Consider the following 26,357-nt stretch of genomic DNA (forward strand, 5'->3'; position numbering starts at 1 on the left):
ACAACACCATGGAAATGCAGTATGTATAAACAGATGTGTCTGCCAACATGTGGGAAGCTGTTTCACACCCACCATCATAAAACAAACACAACACTCCAGATGTTGTTGACTTCAACACGGCCGATGAGGAAGTTCACACTCTCCATGGAACGTTTAATCCCGGTTCCCACAAACAAGAAATAAACATTTACACTAAATTCACTTTTCTTGTGCATTGATCGACTTCAGTGTGTTTCTTATGATTCTAGGTGTCATTATGTTGAGAATTGCTAGTGTTCTAGCTGTGTATGTGTGGTACTAAAAGTTGTTCCTTTTGGTTCTAGATGTCGTGTAGGGGAGAACTGGTGGTACCGTGGAGAACACTGTGAGGAGTATGTGTCAGAACCTCTGGTGGTCGGCATAGCGATAGCCTCTGTAGCAGGTTTCCTATTGGTGGCTTCTGGAGTGATCTTCTTCCTGGCGAGGACACTACGGGATCAGTACGATAAGGATGAGACAGAGGACCCCATACGGTGAGTCAACACACATCCTTCTTTGTCATAGCGCCTCAGATGGAGGGTACATCACCTGTTGGATAGGGACTGCCATCCAGTCATATAGAGTTTGTGTGTATAGTATGTGTGTTGGTACGTGTACGTGACTGCGTGTCCTTTAGGAGCTGAACAAAGTGTAGGTGTCTCTAACACTGTCAGAAGGCCAGAGGCCTTATATATACTGTATCCCTGGTCAGTACAGTACAGCAGTTTACAGGTGATGTGTTAGTAGTAAATACTACTATAGACTTAACCTGTCTAAATATATTTACTGTAAAAGGACATCCCCTATTTAAGCCTTGATCAGAGAGGATTATTTCAGAAGACTACTATAGTGACTCCTTTCTCTCTCCCTCATCTATTCTCTTTGGGGACTGAGTTCATCTTTACCCTTTCAAGTATACAACGTCCTCTTCCCCATGGCCTTCCAACCTACTCTCACTTACACCAAGGGTTTTGTCCCTATTACAATTACCAGACAGATGTATTTGTCGTTTTCTTCTCTCCTATTAGCAGACTAAGCTCAGATCTCTCTCTCTGCCCCCCCAGGCGAGGGGAGAGTATCCCGTCTCTAGAGAGGGCCACTAAGTACAACCCCATGTATGAGAGTGAGGCCACGACAGGCTACAGCCACTACTACCGCCGCTACCCAGAGGCCCCGGTCTACAGCAGCGCCAGCGCCGAGGCCTCCACAGACTTCAGCAGCGAGGAGATACGCCACATCTACGAGAACAGCGAACTGACCAAGGAGGTGTGTGTCTGTGTGGAAGCTGGTGGGGTGGAAGCCAATGTGTGGGATCCCGTTCCGTATTTACCTACTCGTTTTGTCATACGCATCATTCAATTCCTTCATCTACTCTGTACTGTCTGGATATAGACCTACTGTACCGATTGGACAAAACGTCCGTCTGTCTATCATGTAACCTTTCTCAGCCTGTTAACCCCGCCCACTCTTCTTCCACAGGAAATCCAGGACAGGATACGCATCATCGAACTCTATGCAAAGGACCGGCAGTTTGCAGACTTTGTGCGGCAGCATCAAACGTGAGTGTGGCTCCGATAATTTATTCAGGTCTAACTTGAGATCTGAGCGCAAATCAGACTTTAGAAACAGAAAAGGAGGAAGGCTGGGAATACAATGCCAAGGGAATGAGACATTTGGCTCCCAGACACATCTAACCAGCTATGTCTGCCCCAGAGAGACAGGCCACATTAGTGGATACAGACACTCACTGTGTTTGGTCTCAATGTGACTGGCAGCATATGTCTGTGTGAGGGAGAGAGAAGCAGTGTGAGGTATTGGGTTGCGTGAGTGTGGTGATTTGGCATGCCATCACTAATTAGAGTCGTATTAGTGGAATCGTGTGTGAATGTATGTGGATGGGTGCGTGGGTGGGTGGGTGCATGTCTTGTCTGGTCTGTGTGTGTATTGACTTGCTTGGATTTGCATGGTACAGTTAGTGCCAGGTCTCTGCTGCCCAGTCTAATCAGTGTGTGTTTGTCTTCCACAGTGCCCTGGAAACACGCAGACAGAGCACCCTTGATAAACGCAGAGAGAGCGTGTCCACGTAGACCTGTATGGGACACTCAGCTGTATGCTGGACAACAAGGTACCTTATCCTTAACTTTGCTCTTTCCCCGCCCTGCTCTTCCTCCTTTGTCAGTGCCTTCTCTCGATTGGGTGAGCTCTGCTGGAATGGGTGTGGTGGCTGTGGGCATATCTGCTGCTCATTGGATGTCTTCCTTTGGGGGAAGACCGGCCTCCCTCCATCTGGAATCATATTCGTTACTTGAAATGATGACAAACAAAATGTAATGCTCTCTAGGATACCTGTTCTTTAGGTAGCAGATAAGACATGATAGAGTATTACATTTGCATTTAATGTCATATCTCACCCAGTTGTTGTTGACGGAAGAATGTAGCACTGTGAAAGTGTAAATATTTATCCCATTGGAATGTTGGATAGGTACTGTAAGGTGTGATTATCACTGTATCTGCTAATGTGTTGTATGGACTGTTATGGTTAAAGAACTGTATGAACTAGAGGCTTGGTCTATACCAGGGGTGATGGTCTATACCAGGTGGTGCACAACTCAGGCCCCTCAGGCAACACAGGCCCTCAGGCAACACAGGCCCTCAGGCAACACAGGCCCTCAGGCAACACAGGCCCTCAGGCAACACAGGCCCTCAGGCAACACAGGCCCTCAGGCCCTCTGGCAACACAGGCCCTCTGGCAACTCTGTCAACTCCAGCCCTCTGTCAACTCCGAGCCTCTGTCAACTTCTGCAGGGACTAAAAGCAGCAGATGTTGTTGCCCTCTGGACCAGAGCTGTGTGCCCTTGTTCTATACCCAGCTGGAGGTTGTTGGAGATTGAGCTCAGTTGACTGGCCAGTGTCTGTGCTGTTCTGGGTGCTATGGGATCTCTGTTGTCTGAGTTTCTGGCTAGTAGTAAGCCTAGGTAGTGTTCTTCTGAAGTTGGGAGAAGCTAGTTGGATGGACTCTGTAGGCAGATCTTAAATTTCAGCCCTCTATGGCTCTGGTGAAAAGTATTGCACCATATAAAGTAGTGCACCATATAAAGTAGTGCACTATATAAAGTAGTGCACTATATAAAGTAGTGCACCATATAAAGTAGTGCACCATATTGGGTACTTTGACATTTTAGGAAAAGTGGACAAATTGAGGGTGAATCTTCCATTTTTGTTCAGCTGCAATAAATGTCCCCCTCTTCATTTCCTCTTTCTCTATCCCTCACTCTCTCACTCTACATCAGGAAGCAGTTGGAGTTTGTTTTCTGTAGGAAAAAAAGTATTACGAGAGAGAGGGGGAGGGAGGGTGGGAGAGGGGGAGAGATTTTGCTGAAGGACCAAAATATAAGTGAAAACACATTTAGAATGGAAACAATCTTCAAGGGGAAAGAAAGCAAACCAAGGATTTGATCAGGCAGTCTGTTTCCAGATATGTGTTTGAAAACGTTCAAAAAATTATATAAAATGTACATGCGTAAACAACATGTGCTCTGTGGATAAACAAACTCTTAGCAGCAGCTGTTAAATCAAATAAATTTCACCAGAAACTTCAAAATGGTCAATTCTGTAACCACTAGTTTGGACCCCATCCTGTAAGTATTTCACATGAAGAGGACTGGTTTCCAGTGAATCCTCAAAGTTGCAGCTCTTCATGCTGTAGGTTGACTTTTCCACATTTGTTTTGACTGTGAATTGTCATAGGAAATCATAAGAATACACAGATCGAACTCAAATGGCAACATATTCCCTATAGTGCACTACTTATTCCCTATAGTGCACCCTATAGTGCACTATGTAGGGTAAAGGGTCAATTTTAGATGTGGCCACAGACATATAAGATATTTCCTGATTTAGGTTCCTGTTTACATTTCATGTCATCCTGTCCTTTTCTCTCAGGCCTCTGTATGGCTCCACACAAGCCAGAACACAGGTTACTGTGGTAAGGCACAAGCTTACCTTCCACTTATGATGTCGTCATGCCTTTTCAATCTGTGTGTTCATTTTTATATACATTTTCTCGTGTGCATAAACTGGTTTTCTCAACATTCTCTTCCTTCATCGGGACTCATAGGCAATGGGATGGATCCTGAACGCTGTGATGTAAATACTGGGTGTTGTGGAATGTTCTTTACACTAGAATGTCAACGGAATATGCTTGAAATGTTGACATGTTTTGTTGTACAAAAACTTTTTTTTTTTTTTTACGTAAGCACTGGTGGATATTTAAACAAATATTACATTACTACTTGCAGTTATGTCAATGTTTATTCTTAAAAAAGAAAGAATAAAATGAAGCAATAAATAAAAAGACACGTTTTCTACTAAATGATTATTCTTGCTATGTTTGTTACAGAAGTTACCTGTCGACATGCTTGGTACAAGAACTTAACTCGTCAAGGACTGCTCGTATTTTTTCATAAGGTCTGTGAGACCGTGGTTTGGTTACAGTTTCACTGAGGGCTTCAATTAAGATCACTTTTAGGAGCAGTAAACATTGAACTTGTTCCTTTTTCTGTCCAGCTCCTGTGGCATGTTTGGATGTGTATACACTAAGTGTACAAAACATTAGGAACACCTGTTCTTTCCATGACATAGACGCATCAGGTGAAAGCTATAATCCCTTATTGATTTCACCTCTTAATTCCACTTCAATCAGCCTTGAGACAATTGAGACATGGATTGTGTATGTGTGCCATTTCAGAGGGTGAATGGGCAAAACAAAAGATTTAAGTGCCATTGAATGGGATATGGTAGTAGGTGACAGGCGCACCGATTTGAGTGTGTCAAGATCTGCAACGCTGCTGGGTTTTTTACGCTCAACAATTTCCCATGTGTATCAAGAATGGTCCACCACCCAAAGGACATCCAGCTAACTTGACACAACTGTAGGAAGCATTGGAGTCAATATGGGCCAGCATCCCTGTGGAACGCTTTCGACTCCTTGTAGAGTCCATGCCTCAACGAATTGAGGCTGTTCTGAGGACAAAAGAGTGTGCAACTCAATATTCCGAACGTGTTCTTAATGGTTTGTACACTCAGTGTATACTTAAGCAAAAAGGCTGGAGGGGGTGAGGTATATGGCCAATATACCACAGCTAATGGTTGTTCCTATCCACGATGCAACATGGTGTGCCTGGATACAGCCCTTAGCTGTGGTAGATTGGCCATAAATCACAAACCCCCAAGATGCCTTATTGCTATTGTGAACTGGTTACTAACGTAATTAGAACAGTAAAAATAAATGTTTTGTCATACCCGTGGTATACGCTCTGATATACCACTGCTGTCAGCCAATCAGCATTCAAGGCTCGAACCACCCAGTGTATATGCTCTGTTAATTTATTGATCCACTATTCACAATGATGGGTTGATGAGCACTGATAGGCTAGGTGTTTAGCCTCTCTGCTGTAATCCAAAAAACAGATTAGCATTAGGAGCTGTGGTCTGTGGATTAGGCCAGGACTGTTACTAAGAGTGTGTGCCAGTAGTCAACCTGCGTCACACACACACTGCCATTACCAGGGCCCTCCTATCTTCAGCATGGTGGTACGTGACATGCGGTCACACTCACCACAATGCATGCCAAATGTATGGTCTGTACTATGGTGGAACCTCTACTGAATTTTGGGCATTATGTTTGTTGGGTCAGTCAATGTGTATAAGTGTTAGTCCAGTGTTAGTGTCAGAGAGAAGTCTTGTAGTGAACGTCTTAATCTGTTAAAGGTGAGTGACTGATGCATTGTGACAGCTCACCTCAGGGCACAGAGCGTCCTGCTCTGGAACAGACATAGGCCTTATCTGCCTAATGTCACCAACACCGCAGGGTGGTGGTGAAGGAAGACCCAACCAAACGAGCACAGATCCACACTGTCTACTATGTCACTCTCTCTGGGGGATCGTTTTGATTGTCCAAAAAAACGATGTAATCGATCACGATCCAGGGATACTTGTTATTTCATTTTGGGCACTGAGAGAGGAGGGAAGACAGAACCACGAAGAGAAGGGGGGTCCCGATGGGGATGGGTATTTTCCAAACTGGATTATCATGGTTCACCCCTGCATTTGGAAATGGTTTAGCCATGTGAGTGTCATTTGGAGGCTATTTGCCTTTAGCCCAAGTCCCTTTCCCTGCTAATGCCAACTTACTGCTAACATAATTTATGAGCATACAGCCTCCAAACAACAAAACTCAGGAAAACATACGAAGGGAAAAAGTGTGATAATAGCACAATATTGTCATGAAGACCTGAACTTGGCTATATGGATAGTGACTCACCTTGGATCAGCTGCATTGAACGCAGATGACTTCATAACAGTTGTAGACATTATGCCTTCCTCGCCCTGCCTTAGGCACACACACACACACACACACACACACACACACACACACACACACACACACACACACACACACACACAGCTAGACCGCTCCACTACACCTGTCATCCCTGTGGGACATCTCCATGACGGCAGTGTGTGTGAGGTTGTGTGTTTTTACATCATTAGTCTGGCTAAACACACTGTGAGCTCCTCCAGATGGCTCAGTCTGGGCTCTGTTCTCTGGCTACAGTCACTGTGGGTGATCCCTGGCTCTCTGTCAGCCTGAAACATCACAGACAGACCAAAAACACACAGCCACGCGGGGTGGTACTGGCTCACAGTGCCCCTGAACACTGACCTAGAGCTGGATTCAGTCCGTAGTGCCGAAGATCACCATTATAGTGTGATTGATCAAAAACGGCCTTTACCTTTCAACCGCGCTACAACGCTGATCTTTGGCACTACAGATTGAATCCAGCCCCTACAATGATCTATGGTCAATGTCATATAGGATAAACTGATCCTAGATCTGTGTAGGTCTTCTACCCACCCAGCTACAGCAGGCACAGTGAGGACATGATCCTGTCATATGATCCACAGCCCTTAACCCCTGACCCTAACTCACAGGACATAAGCAACAGAACAGCACAGTTCCTTAGTCTGTGTCATCCTGTCTGGAATATGAGCATATCTGCTGCAGCTGGATAGTGGACACTAAAATGATGGTCAGTGCTTTCCAGGATCCTTGGGAGGTCCTTAACCTAAAACTTAACATTAACCCTTACTCTAACCTTAACTCTTACCCATTTAAAATATAAACATCAGTAGGGACATCCCATGGATCGTGGATAGCATGGACCCTCAGTGACTGGGTCTGAGGGAGCAGACAGACGGGTGCGTGAGAAGGACACAAGCTCACTGGAAACCCCATGGAGCTGCAATGCATTCTAGAACCTCAACTTAGGAGGAGCTTTACAGGCTCAGCAAGGCCTCCTGCACGGCTCTTATCTGTCGCTTCCTCTCTCTCTGCTCCTCTCTTCCTCTCTCTCTGCTTCTCGCTCTCTCTCTGTCTCTCTCTGCTTCTCGCTTTCTCTCTCTCGCTTTCTCTCTCTCTCTTTCTCTCTCTCTCTTTCTCTCTCTCTCTCTCTCTCTGCTTCTCTCTCCCCCTCTCGCTCTCTTTCTCTCTATTTTTCTCTCACTGTTCTGCTTTCTGCCATTATGCTATTGTGTTTCTCTATTCGACATAGCTACAGCTAACTTCTAAGAAGTTGCATATTTGCTTATTACTGGCAGATTGAGCTACAATTTGTCCAATTGTTAAACCGCAATCTCATTTTATGTCAACATAATGAATATAAACACATAACATAGATTATAATTGTAATTCACTCCATTGTCTGTCAGCTGTCTTTTCCCCTCAGTAATAGTACACCTGGGAGATGCTGAGAATCAAGTTCTTAACCAAGGTTTTAATGAGAGTTCTTATCGTCTTAACCCCTTTGCAGTGTCAGCAAGAAGTCTTCTCTTCTAATTTTCCCACTATCCTCCCACCTCACATCATCCACATTGTTTTCCTCATTATTGTCAAAAGCAATGAAAGATCTGTGTTGCTCAATACAACAGTATGCGGAAAGATGAGAGATGTTAGGTCATGGTTTCAGTGAGAGATTGTTCTGGCTGGGTCCCACAGGCCCAGGGATTACTCAAGCTTTTAGTTCATGTTAGGGTTGGCACCCACTGACCATCCTCCTGGGGAGAGTTGGGGCTCGGGAGGTGGTTGTGTTGGAGCAATGTGGTGACAGACAGCTTATTCCAGAGCATGAGTTCCCATAACAAATCCTATTCCCATAACAAAGCCAAGCATTACCCATTCATGTGGAAACCCCCATAGTCATTCAGAATACAGTGGCAATTTTGGTCCAGCCCACTATTTGTCAGGAAGCAACGAGAATCAATCTGGACTTTGAACCTTGAATGTAATCAGAAGTTATAATGGGAAAATTGATATTCTCTGTGCCATCACTAGGTGGCCCTGTCTGTGTGTGTACAGTAGGTCTGAGAGTGATGCCTCCATCTCCATACAAGTAGGATGAAGATGACCCTGGATTATGCTCATTGTAATTAATGACCATGTTTTCTGCGGTAAATTGTTTTGAATATTTTCCTTTTGAAAAGACACCTTCTTACCCTGGACCTTGATCTAAGGTCTGGTTTGTTTTCTCCCATTTATGGTTCGGGTTTAGACAGGGTGAGCTGATTCTAGATCTGTGTAATATCCGAGTCCATGTAGGGTATGCAGGGTATATGTTTTCAAACCTAGAATCTCCACGCTTTACAACCTCATTTTTATGCGTTAATATCTTTGTGTATTCTCTGTGCTGCTTAATTGTTTTTTATGACAATATCTTCCTGGATACAGAAATGGTTGCTTCCTGACCTGGCGTCTCTAGAGGGGGAAAACATTTGGCATGGAGGCCCTCCAAAACGTATTAGAGATGAATTAGCCTGTTGATCGATGTTTCCCCAGGTACTGGTTCACTATTAAACTGTTTGTAGGAACTTAATAGAATTGTTGTGTGGCCGAGGGACTCACTTCCCTGACGGACTGAAGATATATCCAGCCAATCCAACTCCTCCATCACCCACATGTGCCCAGATAGCTGAGGCCTGGTCCGCTGATGAATGGAACACAGAACACAGCAGGAAACATTGAGTCAGGCATGCACACGGAGCATCATTGTCGCTGTCGGATGAAAATCTATTAGTTTCAATACAAAAACTTTTCAGGAAATTGAAAAAATGACCATATTTTCCCATTAACAAACATACAATTATGACACTTCAGAAGCTCTTTAGAATTGTCTTGGTCCTAGAGCCTTGAAATGTTCCGAATACATTGAGGGGAGTTACAGCTTTCAACAAATGTTGGTTACTCAATCAGGTTGCAGCTCATTCCAGGGTGCCAGGACCGACTTCTGTTCAGTGTCTTATAAAACCTGGCTGATTTACGAACTCACAGATGACCTTGTCAGCCTGAACGCTAACGGTCCTGCACAACACTCAAGAGAAACTGCTGATGGCCGCCAAAAGAACAGTGTTTAAAACTTGCGGTCTTGTCAGGGACTGCTGTTGACCACTTATAAAATGGTCATTGAAGAGCGATTGGCTATTTGTTATTGGTCACAGAGTGAAGACCATAAATGACTGATGACTATGTGTAGACGGTTACAGAGAACAGAATGTACGTCTGAGTTTCATCTTCTCTCTTTTCAGTGCAAAATAGAAACATAGGGTATTTTATTCCTCTCTTTACCAGTCTCTCTCTCACTCCCCTCTTTCTCTCTCGCTCCCCTTATTTCTCCCTCTTTCTCTCCCTCTCTCTTTCCTCTCACTTTATCACTCTCTCCTTCTCTCCCTATGGTTTATTTGTTTATTTTATTACTTTTTGCTTTTTTCCCTCCCGTCTGATGCAGGCCTTCTAATGTCTCCAGCGTGTTTTTTGGGAGTGAGAGAGAGACTGAAAGAGGGAGAAGGAGAGCGGCACGTGGCTGGAATACTACTCTCTTTTCGGCCCACGTGCCTCACCAGCAGACCAGCGGTCTCAGGGTGAGAGCGAGGTCATTGGCTCATAGAGCTCTTGAAGTCATCACCAGGGTCTGTCTGTCTTAGATCCGTAGGCCAGGACCAGTTTACCCATCTCAAATCTTTATCTTTTCCATTGAGTTGAAAAGGACAAAGTGTGGGACAGTGTGGATAGACCCTCTGACCATGCAAATAGTAGGTCTGAACCCCAGACAGGGGCCATGTGGCGCTATTCTATTCTGACATGGCACAAATAGTGCAAATAGTACCATTTAGCAACATGCAGGCTATGTTCTCCTCATTGACACCACATTGATAGATGAGTTCTTGCAGTACACTTGTATGGACCCCCCCCCCCCACAGTGCTTGAGACAGAGAGTGACGTACAGCCACTACTGCATGTGTTATATCTGCAAATATGAGCACAGTGACCTTTTAAGGTGAGCTTTGATCTTCTTTCCTATATTCCAAATTCAAAACATACGTATTTCATCTCGCGTTCACATTGACAGTGTTTATGTAACAACACGATATCAGCCACTGTTTGCCTCCGAGAGTCAACGACTCTTGTGCTTTTTCCTCTCCCCTGCCTCTCGTTCCAGAGGACCTCATTCTCCTTAAACCTTATGTTTTGGCCCTTAAAAAGCAATTTATAGCTCTTTATGATGATTAAATTCCCCTGTCGTCCTCCGGGAAGCTGCCACGGTGCTTCTCTCTGTCACTCAGAGGCCTAGTGTCTGGTGAGGTAACAGTTTTCTAGTGATTTATACCAGACAGATGCATGTGTATGTCAGTTGTTCATCTTAAACGTAGGGGTTTAGCTCTGATACAAGACTGCCTAACAGAGTTAGTATAGATAAAGTAAAAGAGACATTTCCTTTCAAAACAACATGTCGTGGTGGATACACTAACAGCTAACGCACCAAAGATAGTTTAGATGAGAAGAGATGGTTAAGATGTCGTGGTGGATACACTGGCAGCTAACGCACCAAAGATAGTTTAGATGAGAAGAGATGGTTAAGATGTCGTGGTGGATACACTGGCAGCTAACGCACCAAAGATAGTTTAGATGAGAAGAGATGGTTAAGATGTCGTGGTGGATACACTAGCAGCTAACGCACCAAAGATAGTTTAGATGAGAAGAGATGGTTAAGATGTCGTGGTGGATACACTAGCAGCTAACGCACCAAAGATAGTTTAGATGAGAAGAGATGGTTAAGATGTCGTGGTGGATACACTAGCAGCTAACGCACCAAAGATAGTTTAGATGAGAAGAGATGGTTAAGATGCCGTGCGTGACTGGCTGCTGAACCTGGGTCGTCTACGTACTTCAAGACTGTGTTAGCACGCTGGGGTAAAGCCTAGGCATTGGCTTGGGGAACTAACGTCTTCTGGTCTTAGACAGTGTTACACATGATGTGACCATGGTTAACTGAACCCTCTTTGCTCCTTTGATACATTAGGTTTTAGCTTGGAATTGGTACTCCATCCATTGGCACTGCAAGTTTTTACCTCTACTGTAAGATGAGACTATACAGTAGTCACAATGTTGTAAATATTATTTTAACCTCTGAAATTAGAGAGACCACCTCTTGCTTTGATCTATTGAAGTATCTGTCCCTACAGGATGCCTCACAACATACATATTTGCTTGCCTTTCTTTCCAAAACATCTTCTCTGCCATTATCAGAGTGATTGAGATTGCACAGCAAATTCTCCAGTGTTAAATCAACACCGACAGTGTTAAATTCAACAATGGGCTAGTGTCTATACAGGTCTGCACTTTTGAGTGTTAAATTAACGTTGTGCTTAGTGCTGACACTGTTACACTTTGTCAGTGTTAGGGAATTAACACATTCAGTGTTATGCAATAACACAAACTCAGCAAAAAAAGAGATGTCCCTTTTTCAGGACCCTTTCTTTCAAAGTTAATACGTAAAAATCCAAATAACTTCACAGATCTTCATTGTAAAGGGTTTAAACACTGTTTCCCATGCTTGTTCAATGAACCATAAACAATCCATGAACATACACCTGTTCAATGGTCGTTAAGACACCAACAGTTTACAGACGGCAGGCAATTAAGGCCACAGTTATGAAAACATAGGACACTAAAAAGGCCTTTCAACTGACTCTGAAAAACACCAAAAGAAAGATGCCCAGGGTCCCTGCTAATCTGCGTGAATATGCCTGGGCATGCTGCAAGGAGGCATGAAGACTGCAGATGTGGCCAGGGCAAAAAATTGCAATGTCCGTACTGTGAGACGCCTAAGACGGCGTTACAGGGAGACAGGATGGACAGCTGATCGTCCTTGCAGTGGCAAACCACGTGTAACAACACCTGCACAGGATCGGTACATCCGAACATCACACCTGCGGGACAGGTACAGGATGGCAACAACAACTGCCCGAGTTACACCAGGAATGCACTATCCCTTCATCAGTGCTCAGACTGTCCGCAATAGGCTGAGAGAGGCAGGACCTCACCAGACATTACCGGCAACAACGTCGCCTATGGGCACAAACCCACCGTCGCTGGAACAGACAGGACTGGCAAAAAAGTGTTCTTCACTGACGAGTCGCGGTTTTGTTTCACCAGGGGTGATGATCGGATTCACGTTTATCGTCAAAGGAAGGAGCGTTACACCGAGGCCTGTACTCTTGAGCTGGATCGATTTGGAGGTGGAGGGTCCATCATGGTCTGGGGCGGTGTGTCACAGCATCATCGGACTGAGCTTCTTGTCAATTTCAACACTGTGCGTTACAGGGAAGATGTCCTCCTCCCTCATGTGGTACCCTTCCTGCAGGCTCATCCTGACATGACCCTCCAGCATGACAATGCCACCAGCCATACTGTTCATTCTGTGAGTGATTTCCTGGAAGACAGGAATGTCAGTGTTCTGCCATGGCCAGCGAAGAGCCCGGATCTCAATCCCATTGAGCACTTCTGGGACCTGTTGGATCGGAGGGTGAGGGCTAGGGCCATTCCCCCCAGAAATGTCCGGGAACTTGCAGGTGCCTTGGTGGAAGAGTGGGGTAACATCTCACAGCAAGAACTGGCAAATCTGGTGCAGTCCATGAGTAGGAGATGCACTGCAGTACTTAATGCAGCTGGTGGCCACACCAGATACTGACTGTTACTTTTGATTTTGACCCCCCCCCCCTGTTAGTCACATGTCTGTGGAACTTGTTCAGTTTATGTCTCAGTTGTTGAATCTTATGTTCATACAAATATTTACACATTTTAAGTTTGCTGAAAATAAACGCAGTTGACAGTGAGAGGATGTTTCTTTTTTTGCTGAGTTTATGACTATATTTGTTAGTGAGAGAGACATGGTTGTTGAATTCTTTCATTTTCAGCCCTGTGAGTGAGTACCTACTGTAGGTAAATGTTATCCTTAAAATTAAACTGTTTACGACAATACATTACTTGTATCATGAGGCCTTACTTTGATGGCCATGTTTAACCCCAACACAGTGGTGTTTGGAACCTACTGGTTTTTACAGGCCACATCATGCGTGCAAGTCTCATTATGCTACCTGGCAAAGTTATATGCAATTCCTATTGGTTTACAGGCCACATCAAGCCTGCAAGTCACATAATGCCGGCTGGCAAAGTGATATGTAATTCCTATTGAAATCCAGACAGAGTTAGGACATCCAACAATTGGAATTTTTATTCATACGCAACCTGCATTTAGAACGACTGTCAGCGTTATGTACATTGATAAAGGAAACTACCTGAACTATTTAAACTGGAACAACCATTTCAGTAACAGGTGCAATAAATCTAACTAATTCATTGGATTAGTTTAGAGATCTATGTTATTTATCTGTGTGTAGCATAAGATTAATCAATCAACGTACATGCAAAAACACATGAAAAACAATCCTAAAAAAATCTAGCTGCAGTAAAGCATGCTGGGAAATAAGGTAATGATGGGTGTGGTTTTGATGAGAATGTTTTACTCTGCACAGAGTAAAACTGACACAATCACAGTCAACACTGGTTAACACAACACTGGGGTTATTTTACACCACTGAGTGTTAATTTCACTCTTGAATTAACACTAGAAATGTTACACTGGAGAATCAACACAAGGTTACACTGGTTAATTTGCTGTGTGTGTATCATCCAGATAATATTTCTGACACTGAGCCACGTTACATCAGGAGTGTGAAAAACATGACCTCAACTTTCAGACATGGACCTGCCAATCCCACTGTCAGCAAGGCTCTCAGCTCAGTGGTTTTGGGTAGGAACCGTTTTTCACAGGGAGGCAGATTTATTTTTCAGTGAACCCTCCTCTGGCCATCAATAGCCCAGCTGTTGTGTCTCTGTTGACTGGGGGAGGCAGGTAGGTCCTTCCTGGATCACGATAGGCCTCTTACATATCAATCCAGTCTGAGCTCACTGAGGGAATGAAAGGACACAGTGATGTACAATGCTCTCTCTCTCCCTTTGTGACATAACATTGCACATATTTTCTCTCTGTCTGTCTCTATGACATCACACCATTGGGTTATTTCTCACTTTGTGACACCATGTTAGGATTATTTTTTTCCCTTTGTAACATCACAACTTTGTTATCCTTTTTCCCTTTTTGACATAATCATAAAGATTATCTTCTGACCTGTATGACATTACAGTTTTAAAGTTTAAGGCCAATCTTTGTTGACAATGAGCCATTGATATCATTTCAGATTGAGCCAACATATGCAACGTTTATTGTGAATGCAGTCTACTCAAACGCGGGAACAATGCCTTGTCGACAAAGTATGTCGGGCTGTATCACCGCCTGGTACTGCAACTGCACTGCCCACAACCGCAGAGCTCTCCAGAGGGTGGTGCGGTCTGCACAACGCATCACCTGGGGCAAACTACCTGCCCTCCAGGACACCTACAGCACCCGATGTCACAGGAAGACCAAAAACATCATCAAGGACAACAACCACCCGAGCCACTGCTTGTCACCCCACTTCCATCCAGAAGGCGAGGTCAGTACAGGTGCATCAAAGCTGGGACCGAGAGACAGAAGCGGTTTTTCAATCTCAAGGCCATTAGACTGTTAAACAGCCATCACTAAAACAGAGAGGCTGCTGCCTACATACAGACTTAAAATCATTGGTCACTTTAATAAATGCATGACTAGTCACTTTAATAATGTTTACATATCTTGCATTTCTCATCCCATACTGTATATATAATATACTGTATTATTATACCATCTATTGCATCTTGCCTATGCCCCTCGGTCTATCATCATCCATATATATATATATATATATATATATATATATATATTATATATATTTTTTTCTTATTCCATCCCTTTACTGTGTATTAGGTAGTTGTTGTGGAATTGTTAGATATTACTGCACTGTCGGAACAAGAAGCACAAGCATTTCGCTACACTCACAATAACATTTACATTTTAGTCATTTAGCAGACGCTCTTATCCAGAGCGACTTACAGTAGTGAATGCATACACTTCATACATTATTTTTTTTTTTCTCTGTACTGGTCCCCCGTGGGAATCGAATCCACAACCCTGGCGTTGCAAACACCATGCTCTACCAACTGAGCCACACGGGACATCTGCTAACCATGTGTATGTGACCAATAAAACGTGATTTGATTTAGTTCTCCCTTTGTGACATCAGGGATCTATAAAGAGGTGACCTGACTAATGACTTGTTTCCTTCCCCCCTGGATCTGACCATCGTTTCCCCCAGTGGTGTAAAAGTAAAGACAAGTTAATACTCAAATACTTCGGGAAAAATCTAAAGGTATTTGGTTTTAAATATATTTAAGTATCAAAAGTAAATGTAATTACTAAAATATACTTAAGTATCAAAAGTATAAGTACAATTAAAATAATTTTGAATTCCTTATATTAAAACCTGTTGGGGCTAGGGGGCAGTATTGACAATTTCTGAAAAAATATGTGCTCATATTAAACTGCCTCCTACTCAAACTCAGAACGTAGGATATGCATATTATTAGTACATTTGGATAGAAAACACTGAAGTTTCTAAAACCGTTTGAATGGTGTCTGTGAGTATAACAGAACTCATATGGCAGTCAAAACCCTGAGAGAAATCCTAACAGGAAGTGGAAATCTGATGTGTGGAATCACTTTCAAGCCTTTGCCTATGAAACACACTATAAATTAGGATTCATGTAACACTTCCTACGGCTTCCACTAGATGTCAACAGTCTTTACAAAGTGCTTTGAGTCTTCTCCGGTAAAAACTGACCGAACGAGAGGCCTGGAAAGTTTGTCATAGGGGGAGGGCCATTACTACTATGATGCGCATGCCCGTGGGTACTCTCTCGTTCCGAAACGTTTTGTAAGACAATGCAATCGTCCGCCTTGAATATTATTGAAGTTCTGATTGAAAAAGGCCCTAAAGATTTATACTATACAACGTTTGACATGTTTGAACGAACGTAAATAATATTTTTTTGCACTTTCGTGACGACAAGTCCCGCGCGCTTCGTACATTTTGAGTAGCCTTCGGAACGTGCTAACAAGAAGGAGCTATATGGACATAAATTATGAACTTTTTCGAACAAAACTACATTTGTTGTGGACCTGGGATTCCTGGAAGTGCCTTCTGATGAAGATAATCAAAGGTAAGTGAATATTTACAATAGTATATTTGATTTTAGATGGTTCCAAGATGACGCTAACCTGTATCGCCTAGCCTATTTTTCGGAGCATAGTACCTCGTTTATTGCAAAGTGTGATTTCCCAGTAAAGTTATTTTGAAATCTGGCAATGTGGTTGCATTCACGAGATGTTAATCTATAATTCTTTGAATGACAATATTATATTTTACCAATGTTTTCGAATAGTAATTTTGTAAATTGTAGCGCAGGTTCACCGGCAGTTTTGGAGGCTAAATATTTTCTGAACATCACCGCCATTGTAAAATGCTGTTTTTGGATATAAATATGAACTTGATAGAACAAAAAATGCATGTATTGTCTAACATAATGTCCTAGGAGTGTCATCTGATGAAGATTGTCAAAGGTTAGTGCCAAATTTTAGCTGCTTTTCTGCTTTTGGTGACGCCTGTCTTTGCATTGAAAATAGCTGTGTGTAATGTTTTGTCAATGTACTGTCCTAACATAATCTAACTTTATGCTTTTGCCGTAAAGCCTCTTTGAAATCGGACAACGTGGTTGGATTAAGTAGATGTTTATCTTTCAAATGGTGTAAAATAGTTGATTGTTTGAGAAATTGAAATTATTAGATTTTTGCTATCTTGTCAAGCAATCCCGTTACCGGGATGAGAACGGGAAGGGGTCCCATAGAGGTTAAGCAAACCAGACGGTACCATTCTCTTGTTTTTTTTAATTTACGGATAGCTAGACCCTCAGACATAATTTACAAGCGAAGCATGTGCATTTAGTAAGTCCACCAGATCATCAGTAAGGATGAACAGGGATGTTCTCTTGATAAATGTGTGAATTGAACCATCTTCCTGTCCTGCTAAGCATTCAAAATGTAACGAGTAATTTTGGGTGTCAGGGAAAATGTATGAAGTAAAAAGTACATTACTACTTTCCTAAATAAAATAAAGTAAAAGTTGTCAAAAATAGAAATAGTAAACTACAGATACCCAAAAAAACTTGTGGACAGTGTGGTTGAGGAAGGTGCGCATGGAGAGTGGTCTGTTGGACTTGTTCCTGCCTCTGTGGAAGATCTTCCATCCATAACTGTCAATTGGCTAACGGACATTTTTTGTTTTGTTGTTTTGTTGTATTTGAGATTCTTGCTGTAATGAAAAGCGCTATACAAATTAAATCTATTCTTATTTCTCCCTTGGTGACAATTGTTTTAGGGCCCTATTTTAGTTTTTGGTGACATGTTTTGTTACAATGTTAAGGTTCTAAATTTCTTTGTGACATCACAGTGTCCTCTCTCCCTCTATGACATCACAGCTCTTAGTCTCTCCCTCTCTTCCCTCTCTCTCTCTTTGTCTGTCTAGGTCGCTCTCTCTGGCTCTTTGTCTCACACTCATGCTCTGCATGATAGCTTTAATTTAGCACACAGGCTGCATGTCCTCGAGTCTAGTGTGTGAGCTGAGGCCAAGTTCCAGTCGGTTCCGCTCTGTTGGAACAGCTTCCAGAAGCTCCTGCTCTTCCCACCTGGACTCTCTTCTCTCTGTGAAAATCAATGGGAGCGCTGTGATCTAGCTCCTCATCCCGTGTGCTTGAGGACTGTGTTTACATGCTGTTGTGACAGCCGTCCAACCCGGGAGCAGACAGAAAACATGTACCGTGGATGAGGGAAGACATTCCGTGGAACAGGAGACAGTGTGCAGCTGCAGAGGGAAGGGGCTCGGAGGGCCTGGGAGTGAGACGGAGAGAGAGAAACAGGACTTAATGAGTGAATCTGTGGCAGTGGATCTGCATGTTCCAGGGCTTTGCTTTGAGAAAGTACACTTCGATACCATCGTTACTAGGTCTGCAATGCATTCTTGTCGTCATAATTGTCATAGTAATCACCTTTGTCATCGTAATTGTCATCATCACCACCATCGTCACCACCATAACATCATCATAGCATCATCATCAACAACACCATCATCATCATCACCAGAAACCACTCCAACCATATGCCCAGCTCCTGATTCTATGGTTTCCACATAGTAGTGAACCCTTTTCATTTGATCATCTTTTCCCATTGAATGGTCATGTAACAGTGCATGCCGATGTACTATTCTTCAATATGAACCATATGGGCAGGCTGGGCTGGGACTTGGTCTGTGCTGTCTCCGTGCCCAATGATTTTTCTTACTTTATCCTAGTGGTGAAAGGAAGGAGAGGGATAGATGTGGTGTTGAGCTTGAGAAGGTTTCAGTGTCTCTCAGAACATGTTTTATGTTTCTTACTTTAAACCTCCTCCTCTCCATCCCCCCTTCCATACTACATATATTACCTCGTAATTTAGGAGCGCACAATTGGGCCATCCCTCCTTTCTGATTGGTTGGACGGCATGACAGATCTCCCCTTGATTGGTTGGTTTGCCAACTCTGCTCTGGCTTGGGATTGGAAGGCCAAATGGGCCGACAAACAAAACCAGTTTTATGGCTTTCTGGATGGCTGTCCAAGCAGGGGGGGTGCTATAACAGACGTTGTTGATACAAATCGGTCTTTTATTTCCAAAGGTGTAAACAAAGACTCCCTGCTATGTGGCATATTGAAACGCAATATTACGTAACAGTAGAGGAGCAGAAGGTTTAGACCTGTCAGTCTCAACCTGTTTCTGTTTCTTCTTCTGGTGATAGACAGTCCTGTGGGGCTCCATAACGACCATAAAATCTGCCTGTACTGGAGGACCAGACCATCTGTACGTTACTGTAAAAAGAACAGAGAGAAAAGGACAAGCAGCGTCTTGTGGCTGGGTTTCCCCAATGCCCACTGGCTGTGCTGGTTCCTTGACTGGTACGTTTCTAGCCAGCCCAGTTAAGGTATGGTAGGTAAAGCCTACAGTACACTATGTCCCTCTAGCTCAATCCTTAGTTGAACACACATTATTTTCCACTTCTCTCTCTTGTCTAGGCCTATAAAGTATCTGTTGCAGATGAAATCCATCATCTGATGTGAGTCTTCAAGACCGATCTAGTTCAGTGGGAGAGGAAACCAAAGTAAACTAAATCAAAAGATTACAGTCTGGGTAAACACAGATTATGGGAAGAACGGGATGAAGGAAATATGGAAACCAAAGGATAAAACTACTTTGTATTAGCACTGGTTTTCCTCCATCTAAACCTGTTTGAGTTGGCCTCTGTGTTTTGGGGGTTCTTTAAATCTGTCTCACCACATTTACTGTAAGTGTTGCTTTAGATCAGACACTGATACCTACTGCTGTGCTGAGATACCATATCAACCAATTATTAAGCATTTGAGCGTAATGTTTGAAAAGCACTTTACAAATAATGTTCTCATTGTCTATGATTAATCAAACAACATATAGGAAATACAATGATGATGAGATGGAGCGCTTATTGTCCCCATTCCCTTTCCCTCTTCTGTCCCTCATCACTCTCCATCTCTCTCCCCCATCCCTCACTATTCTCTTATATATATATATATATATATACTGCTCAAAAAAATTAAGGGAACACTTAAACAACACATCCTAGATCTGAATGAAAGAAATAATCTTATTAAATACTTTTTTCTTTACATAGTTGAATGTACTGACAACAAAATCACACAAAAATAATCAATGGAAATCCAATTTATCAACCCATGGAGGTCTGGATTTTGAGTCACACACAAAATTAAAGTGGAAAACCACACTACAGGCTGATCCAACTTTGATGTAATGTCCTTAAAACAAGTCAAAATGAGGCTCAGTAGTGTGTGTGGCCTCCACGTGCCTGTATGACCTCCCTACAACGCCTGGGCATGCTCCTGATGAGGTGGCGGATGGTCTCCTGAGGGATCTCCTCCCAGACCTGGACTAAAGCATCCGCCAACTCCTGGACAGTCTGTGGTGCAACGTGGCGTTGGTGGATGGAGCGAGACATGATGTCCCAGATGTGCTCAATTGGATTCAGGTCTGGGGAACGGGCGGGCCAGTCCATAGCATCAATGCCTTCCTCTTGCAGGAACTGCTGACACACTCCAGCCACATGAGGTCTAGCATTGTCTTGCATTAGGAGGAACCCAGGGCCAACCGCACCAGCATATGGTCTCACAAGGGGTCTGAGGATCTCATCTCGGTACCTAATGGCAGTCAGGCCACCTCTGGCGAGCACATGGAGGGCTGTGCGGCCCCCAAAGAAATGCCACCCCACACCATGACTGACCCACCGCCAAACCGGTCATGCTGGAGGATGTTGCAGGCAGCAGAATGTTCTCCACGGCGTCTCCCGACTCTTTCACTTCTGTCACGTGCTCAGTGCGAACCTGCTTTCATCTGTGAAGAGCACAGGGCGCCAGTGGAGAATTTGCCAATCTTGGTGTTCTCTGGCAAATGCCAAACGTCCTGCACGGTGTTGGGCTGTAAGCACAACCCCCACCTGTGGACGTTGGGCCCTCATACCACCCTCATGGAGTCTGTTTCTGACCGTTTGAGCAGACACATGCACATTTGTGGCCTGCTGGAGGTCATTTTGCAGGGCTCTGGCAGTGCTTCTCCTGCTCCTCCTTGCACAAAGGCGGAGGTAGCGGTCCTGCTGCTGGGTTGTTGCCCTCCTACGGCCTCCTCCACGTTTCCTGATGTACTGGCCTGTCTCCTGGTAGCGCCTCCATGCTCTGGACACTACGCTGACAGACACATAGCTCGCATTGATGTGCCATCCTGGATGAGCTGGCTCATGCTACCACTAGAGTGAAAGCACCTCCAGCATTCAAAAGTGACCAAAACATCAGCCAGGAAGCATAGGAACTGAGAAGTGGTCTGTGGTCCCCACCTGCAGAACCACTCCTTTATTGGGGGTGTCTTGCTAATTGCCTATAATTTCCACCTGTTGTCTATTCCATTTGCACAACAGCATACGAAATTTATTGTCAATCAGTGTTGCTTCCTAAGTGGACAGTTTGATTTCACAGAAGTGTGATTGACTTGGATTTACATTGTGTTGTTTAAGTGTTCCCTTTATTTTTTTGAGCAGTGTGTATATATATATATATATATATATATATTTTTTTTTACCCATCCACAACCATCTTCAGAGGACACACATCTGGTTTGTTTTTTACAGCTTTTCTGCTACATATACATATTTTGCATACATGGTACTTTTACATAAAGCAATCACATAACAATAATACATTACCAAACAAACTCTTTAATCCAACCCCTCAGCCACTCTCAGCCCATCCCACCTATCATCATAGGCCACCCTCGGTTGGTTTCCATGTGCCATATATTTTTCAATTGTGCTGTGATGTTTTCCATACATTTTGAACTTTTCTAATCGTATAGTATCCACAGATTGTGATCTAAAGATGAAAACCTGTCACGACTTCCACCGAAGTCGGTCCCTCCTTGTTCGTTCGGCGGTCGACGTCACCGGTCTTCTAGCCAGCGCCGATCCACCTTTCATTTTCCATTTGTTTTGTCTTGTTTTCCCACACACCTGGTCATCATTCCCTCGTTACATGTCGTGTATTTAACCCTTTGTTCCCCCCATGTCTGTGTGTGTAATTGTTTATTGTTGAGGTTGGCACGCTTCCGGCTGGTTTGCGCCGGGTTTATTTTATTACCCGTGCTTTGTGGCAGCCTGTACTTGTGTTTTTGTACTTTGTGCTGCCTCATTGGTTTGTTGGGCATTTGTTTTGTGATGCTGTTGCATTCTGTGCAAATTATTGCCTTAGTAAAGTGCTTTGTCCACTCATCTCTGCTCTCCTGCGCCTGACTTCGATGCACCAGCTACACTCACCTCTTGACAAAACCTTTCCTACGACTATATTATATTATTTATTGACTGACTATGGCTTTCCAAATCACCAAACACTGCTATTTGTAAGGTTAATTTTAAGTGAATGTTGTGATTTTCTAACCAGTCCTGAACCTGTGACCACAAACAAGCTACATAGGGGCAATACCAGAATAGATGATCTATTGATCCTGTCTCTTCACTGCAAAATCTACAGAGCTGAGATTGTTGTATGCCATATATAGCATTCTGTTGGTGGCAAGAACTTTGTATAATAATTTCAATTGAAAAAACTTGAAGTGTTGAATCAAGTGGTGTTTTTTGTACCAGTTCATAAACCATGTGCCATGGAATCGGTACATCGACAATCTCTTCCCATTTATTTTGCAACCTCTGTGGCACAGCTGTCAACATTTTTGTCCTCAAATGAAACTCTTACTATTTATGCCAATTCTTTTCAGCCAATTTGTATCTTTAAAATATGGCAGGCAAACAAGTTCCCTACCTTCTCCCTTTTCCACTTGCCTCCTCCATTTTTGTGGTAATGCTGCAATCAGTTAGTTGTAAGTTTTGATTGAGCAGACATTCCCATATATTTTCAATAGCTGCATATGTGCCATAACTCCACTGCTTAAATTCATAATATCATTAATAAATATAATATTTAAAAAAAAAACGTTTTCCATAAAGAATGTTTTTTTTATTAATCAGTACATTTTGAGTTTAAATCAAATCAAATGTATTTATAAAGCCCTTCTTACATCAGCTGATATCTCAAAGTGCTGTTCAAAAACCCAGCCTAAAACCCCAAACAGCAAGTAATGCAGGTGTAGAAGCACGGTGGCTAGGAAAAACTCCATAGAAAGGCCAAAACCTAGGAAGAAACCTAGAGAGGAACCAGGCTATGAGGGGTGGCCAGTCCTCTTCTGGCTGTGCCGGGTGGAGATTATAACAGAACATGGCCAAGATGTTCAAATGTTCATAAATGACCATCATGGTGAAATAATAATAATCACAGTAGTTGTTGAGGGTGCAACAAGTCAGCACCTCAAGAGTAAATGTCAGCTGGCTTTTCATAGCCGCTCATTGAGAGTATCTCTACCGCTCCTGCTGTCTCTAGAGAGTTGAAAACAGCAGGTCTGGGACAGGTAGCACGTCCGGTGAACAGGTCAGGGTTCCATAGCCGCAGGCAGAACAGTTGAAACTGGAGCAGCAGCATGGCCAGGTGGACTGGGGACAGCAAGGAGTCATCATGCCAGGTAGTCCTGAGGCATGGTCCTAGGGCTCAGGTCCTCCGAGAGAGAGAAAGAGAGAATTAGAGAGAGCATACTTAAATTCACACAGGACACCGGATAAGACAAGAGAAATACTCCAGATATAACAGACTGACCCTAGCCCCCCGACACATAAACTACTGCAGCATAAATACTGGAGGCTGAGACAGGAGGGGTCAGGAGACACTGTGGCCCCATCCGATGATACCCCCGGACAGGGCCAAACAGGCAGGATATAACCCCACTCACTTTGCCAAAGCACATCCCCCACACCACTAGAGGGATATCTTCAACCACCAACTTACCATCCTGAGACAAGGCTGAGTATAGCCCTCAAAGATCTCCACCACAGCACAACCCAAGGGGGGGCGCCTACCCAGACAGGAAGACCACGTCAGTGACTCAACCCACTTAAGTGACGCACCCCTCCTAGGAACGGCATGGAAGAACACCAAGTAAGCCAGTGACTCAGCCCCTGTAATAGGGCTAGAGGCAGAGAATCCCAGTGGAGAGAGGGGAACCGGCCAGGCAGAGACAGCAAGGGCGGTTCGTTGCTCCAGAGCCTTTCCGTTCACCTTCATACCCCTGGGCCAGACTACACTCAATCATAGGACCTACTGAAGAGATGAGTCTTCAGTAAAGACTTAAAGGTTGAGACCAAGTCTGCGTCTCTCACATGGGTAGGCAGACCATTCCATAAAAATGGAGCACTATAGGAGAAAGCCCTGCCTCCAGCTGTTTGCTTAGAAATTCTAGGGACAATTAGGAGGCCTGCGTCTTGTGACCGTAGCGTACGTGTAGGTATGTACGGCAGGACCAAATCGGAAAAATAGGTAGGAGCAAGCCCATGTAATGCTTTGTAGGTTAGCAGTAAAACCTTGAAATCAGCCCTTGCCTTAACAGGAAGCCAGTGTAGGGAGGCTAGCACTGGAGTAATATGATAATTTTTTTTGTTCTAGTCAGGATTCTAGCAGCCGTATTTAGCACTAACTGAAGTTTATTTAGTACTTTATCCGGGTAGCCGGAAAGTAGAGCATTGCAGTAGTCCAACCTAGAAGTAACAAAAGCATGGATAAATTTTTCTGCATCATTTGTGGACAGAAAGTTTCTGATTTTTGCAATGTTACGTAGATGGAAAAAAGCTGTCCTTGAAACAGTATGTTCTTCAAAAGAGAGTTCAGGGTCCAGAGTAACGCCGAGATCCTTCACAGTTTTATTTGAGATGACTGTACAACCATCAAGATTAATTGTCAGATTCAACAGAAGATCTCTTTGTTTTTTGGGACCTAGAACAAGCATCTCTGTTTTGTCCGAGTTTAAAAGTAGAAAGTTTGCAGCCATCCACTTCCTTATGTCTGAAACACAGGCTTCTAGTGAGGGCAATTTTGGGGCTTCACCATGTTTCATTGAAATGTACAGCTGTGTGACATCCGCATAGCAGTGAAATTTAACATTATGTTTTCGAATGACAGCTTTGTTTAACCATAACATTTGTTGTAATATTTGTTCTATCTTTTCTTGAGGATAAAACTGAAATTGTAACCAGCTTTGTATGGCTTGTTTAATAAAGGGCGATACTTTAAACAAATTTCATTTTCTATTAGTCGGAAATTAAAAGTTGTAATCTATATGAAGGCAAAAAGGCAATTTTTGAACAAAGGATGAGCCTTTCTTAATAATCTACTTGAGAACCATTTGGGGTTTAAGTATAACTTACAGTTCAAGTCAGAAGTTTACATATACCTTAGCCAAATACATTTAACTTCTCTGGCCTAGGTGGGAAGTGACCGTCCCACACTATTCAACAGCCAGTGAAATAGCATGGCGCGAAATACAAAACAGCAAAAATATCATAATTTCAATTTCTCAAACATACGACTATTTTACACCATTTTAAAGATACACTTCTCCTTAATGTAACCACATTGTTCGATTTCAAAAAGGCTTTACAGCAAAAGCAAAACATTAGATTATGTTAGGAGAGTACATAGACAAAAATAACCACACTGCCATTTTCCAAGCAAGGATATATGTCACAAAATCCCAAAACACAGCTAAATGAAGCACTAACCTTTGACGATTTTCATCAGATGACACTCCTAGGACATCATGTTACACAATACATGTATGTTTTGTTCGATAAAGTTCATATTTATATCCAAAAACAGCATTTTACATTGGTGCGTGATGTTCAGAAAATGTATTCCCACCAAAACTGCCGATGAATGTGCACATCAATTTACAAAAATACTCATCATAAACGTTGACAAAATATATAACAATTATTTAAAGAATTATAGATAGACTACTCCTGGATGCAACCGCTGTGTCAGATTTTAAAATAGCTTTACGGAGAAAGCACATTTTTCAATATTCTGAGTACATAGCTTGCCATCACAGCAAGCTATACAGACACCCACCAAGTTCGGGGTCACCTAAACTCAGAATTAGTATTATAAATATTCTCTTACCTTTGCTGATCTTCGTCAGAATGCACTCCCAGAACTGCTACTTCCACAAGAAATGTTGTTTTTGTTCGAAATAATCCATATTTATGTCCAAATGCCTCCGTTTTGTTCGTGCGTTCAGATCACTATCCAAAGGCATAACGCGTGAGCGCGGTACCAGAGACGAAATGTCAAAATGTTCCATTACCGTTCTTAAAAGCATGTCAAACGTTGTTTTAAATCAATCTTTATGGTATTTTTA

General features: G+C 43.1%; 1 protein-coding gene across 2 annotated transcripts in view; it reads left to right on the forward strand.

Moving 5' to 3' along the window:
- Positions 1-14,725, forward strand: part of LOC115156303 (interphotoreceptor matrix proteoglycan 2) — a 35,921-nt gene extending 21,196 nt beyond the window's left edge. Inside the window, exons 16-20 of one of the 2 annotated variants that reach the window (XM_029703755.1) lie at positions 324-512; positions 1,083-1,284; positions 1,498-1,577; positions 2,045-2,143; positions 14,671-14,725. In XM_029703755.1, coding sequence (XP_029559615.1) covers positions 324-512; positions 1,083-1,284; positions 1,498-1,577; positions 2,045-2,105 — 532 coding nt within the window. In that variant the 3' untranslated portion in view covers positions 2,106-2,143; positions 14,671-14,725. Of the gene's footprint in view, positions 1-323; positions 513-1,082; positions 1,285-1,497; positions 1,578-2,044; positions 4,391-14,670 lie in introns of those variants that run through there. The other variant, XM_029703756.1, reaches the window with a different exon arrangement.
- Positions 14,726-26,357: the final 11,632 nt, after the last annotated feature.

Source organism: Salmo trutta, chromosome 20, assembly GCF_901001165.1.
Source record: "Salmo trutta chromosome 20, fSalTru1.1, whole genome shotgun sequence".
Classification (NCBI taxonomy): Eukaryota; Metazoa; Chordata; class Actinopteri; order Salmoniformes; family Salmonidae; genus Salmo; species Salmo trutta.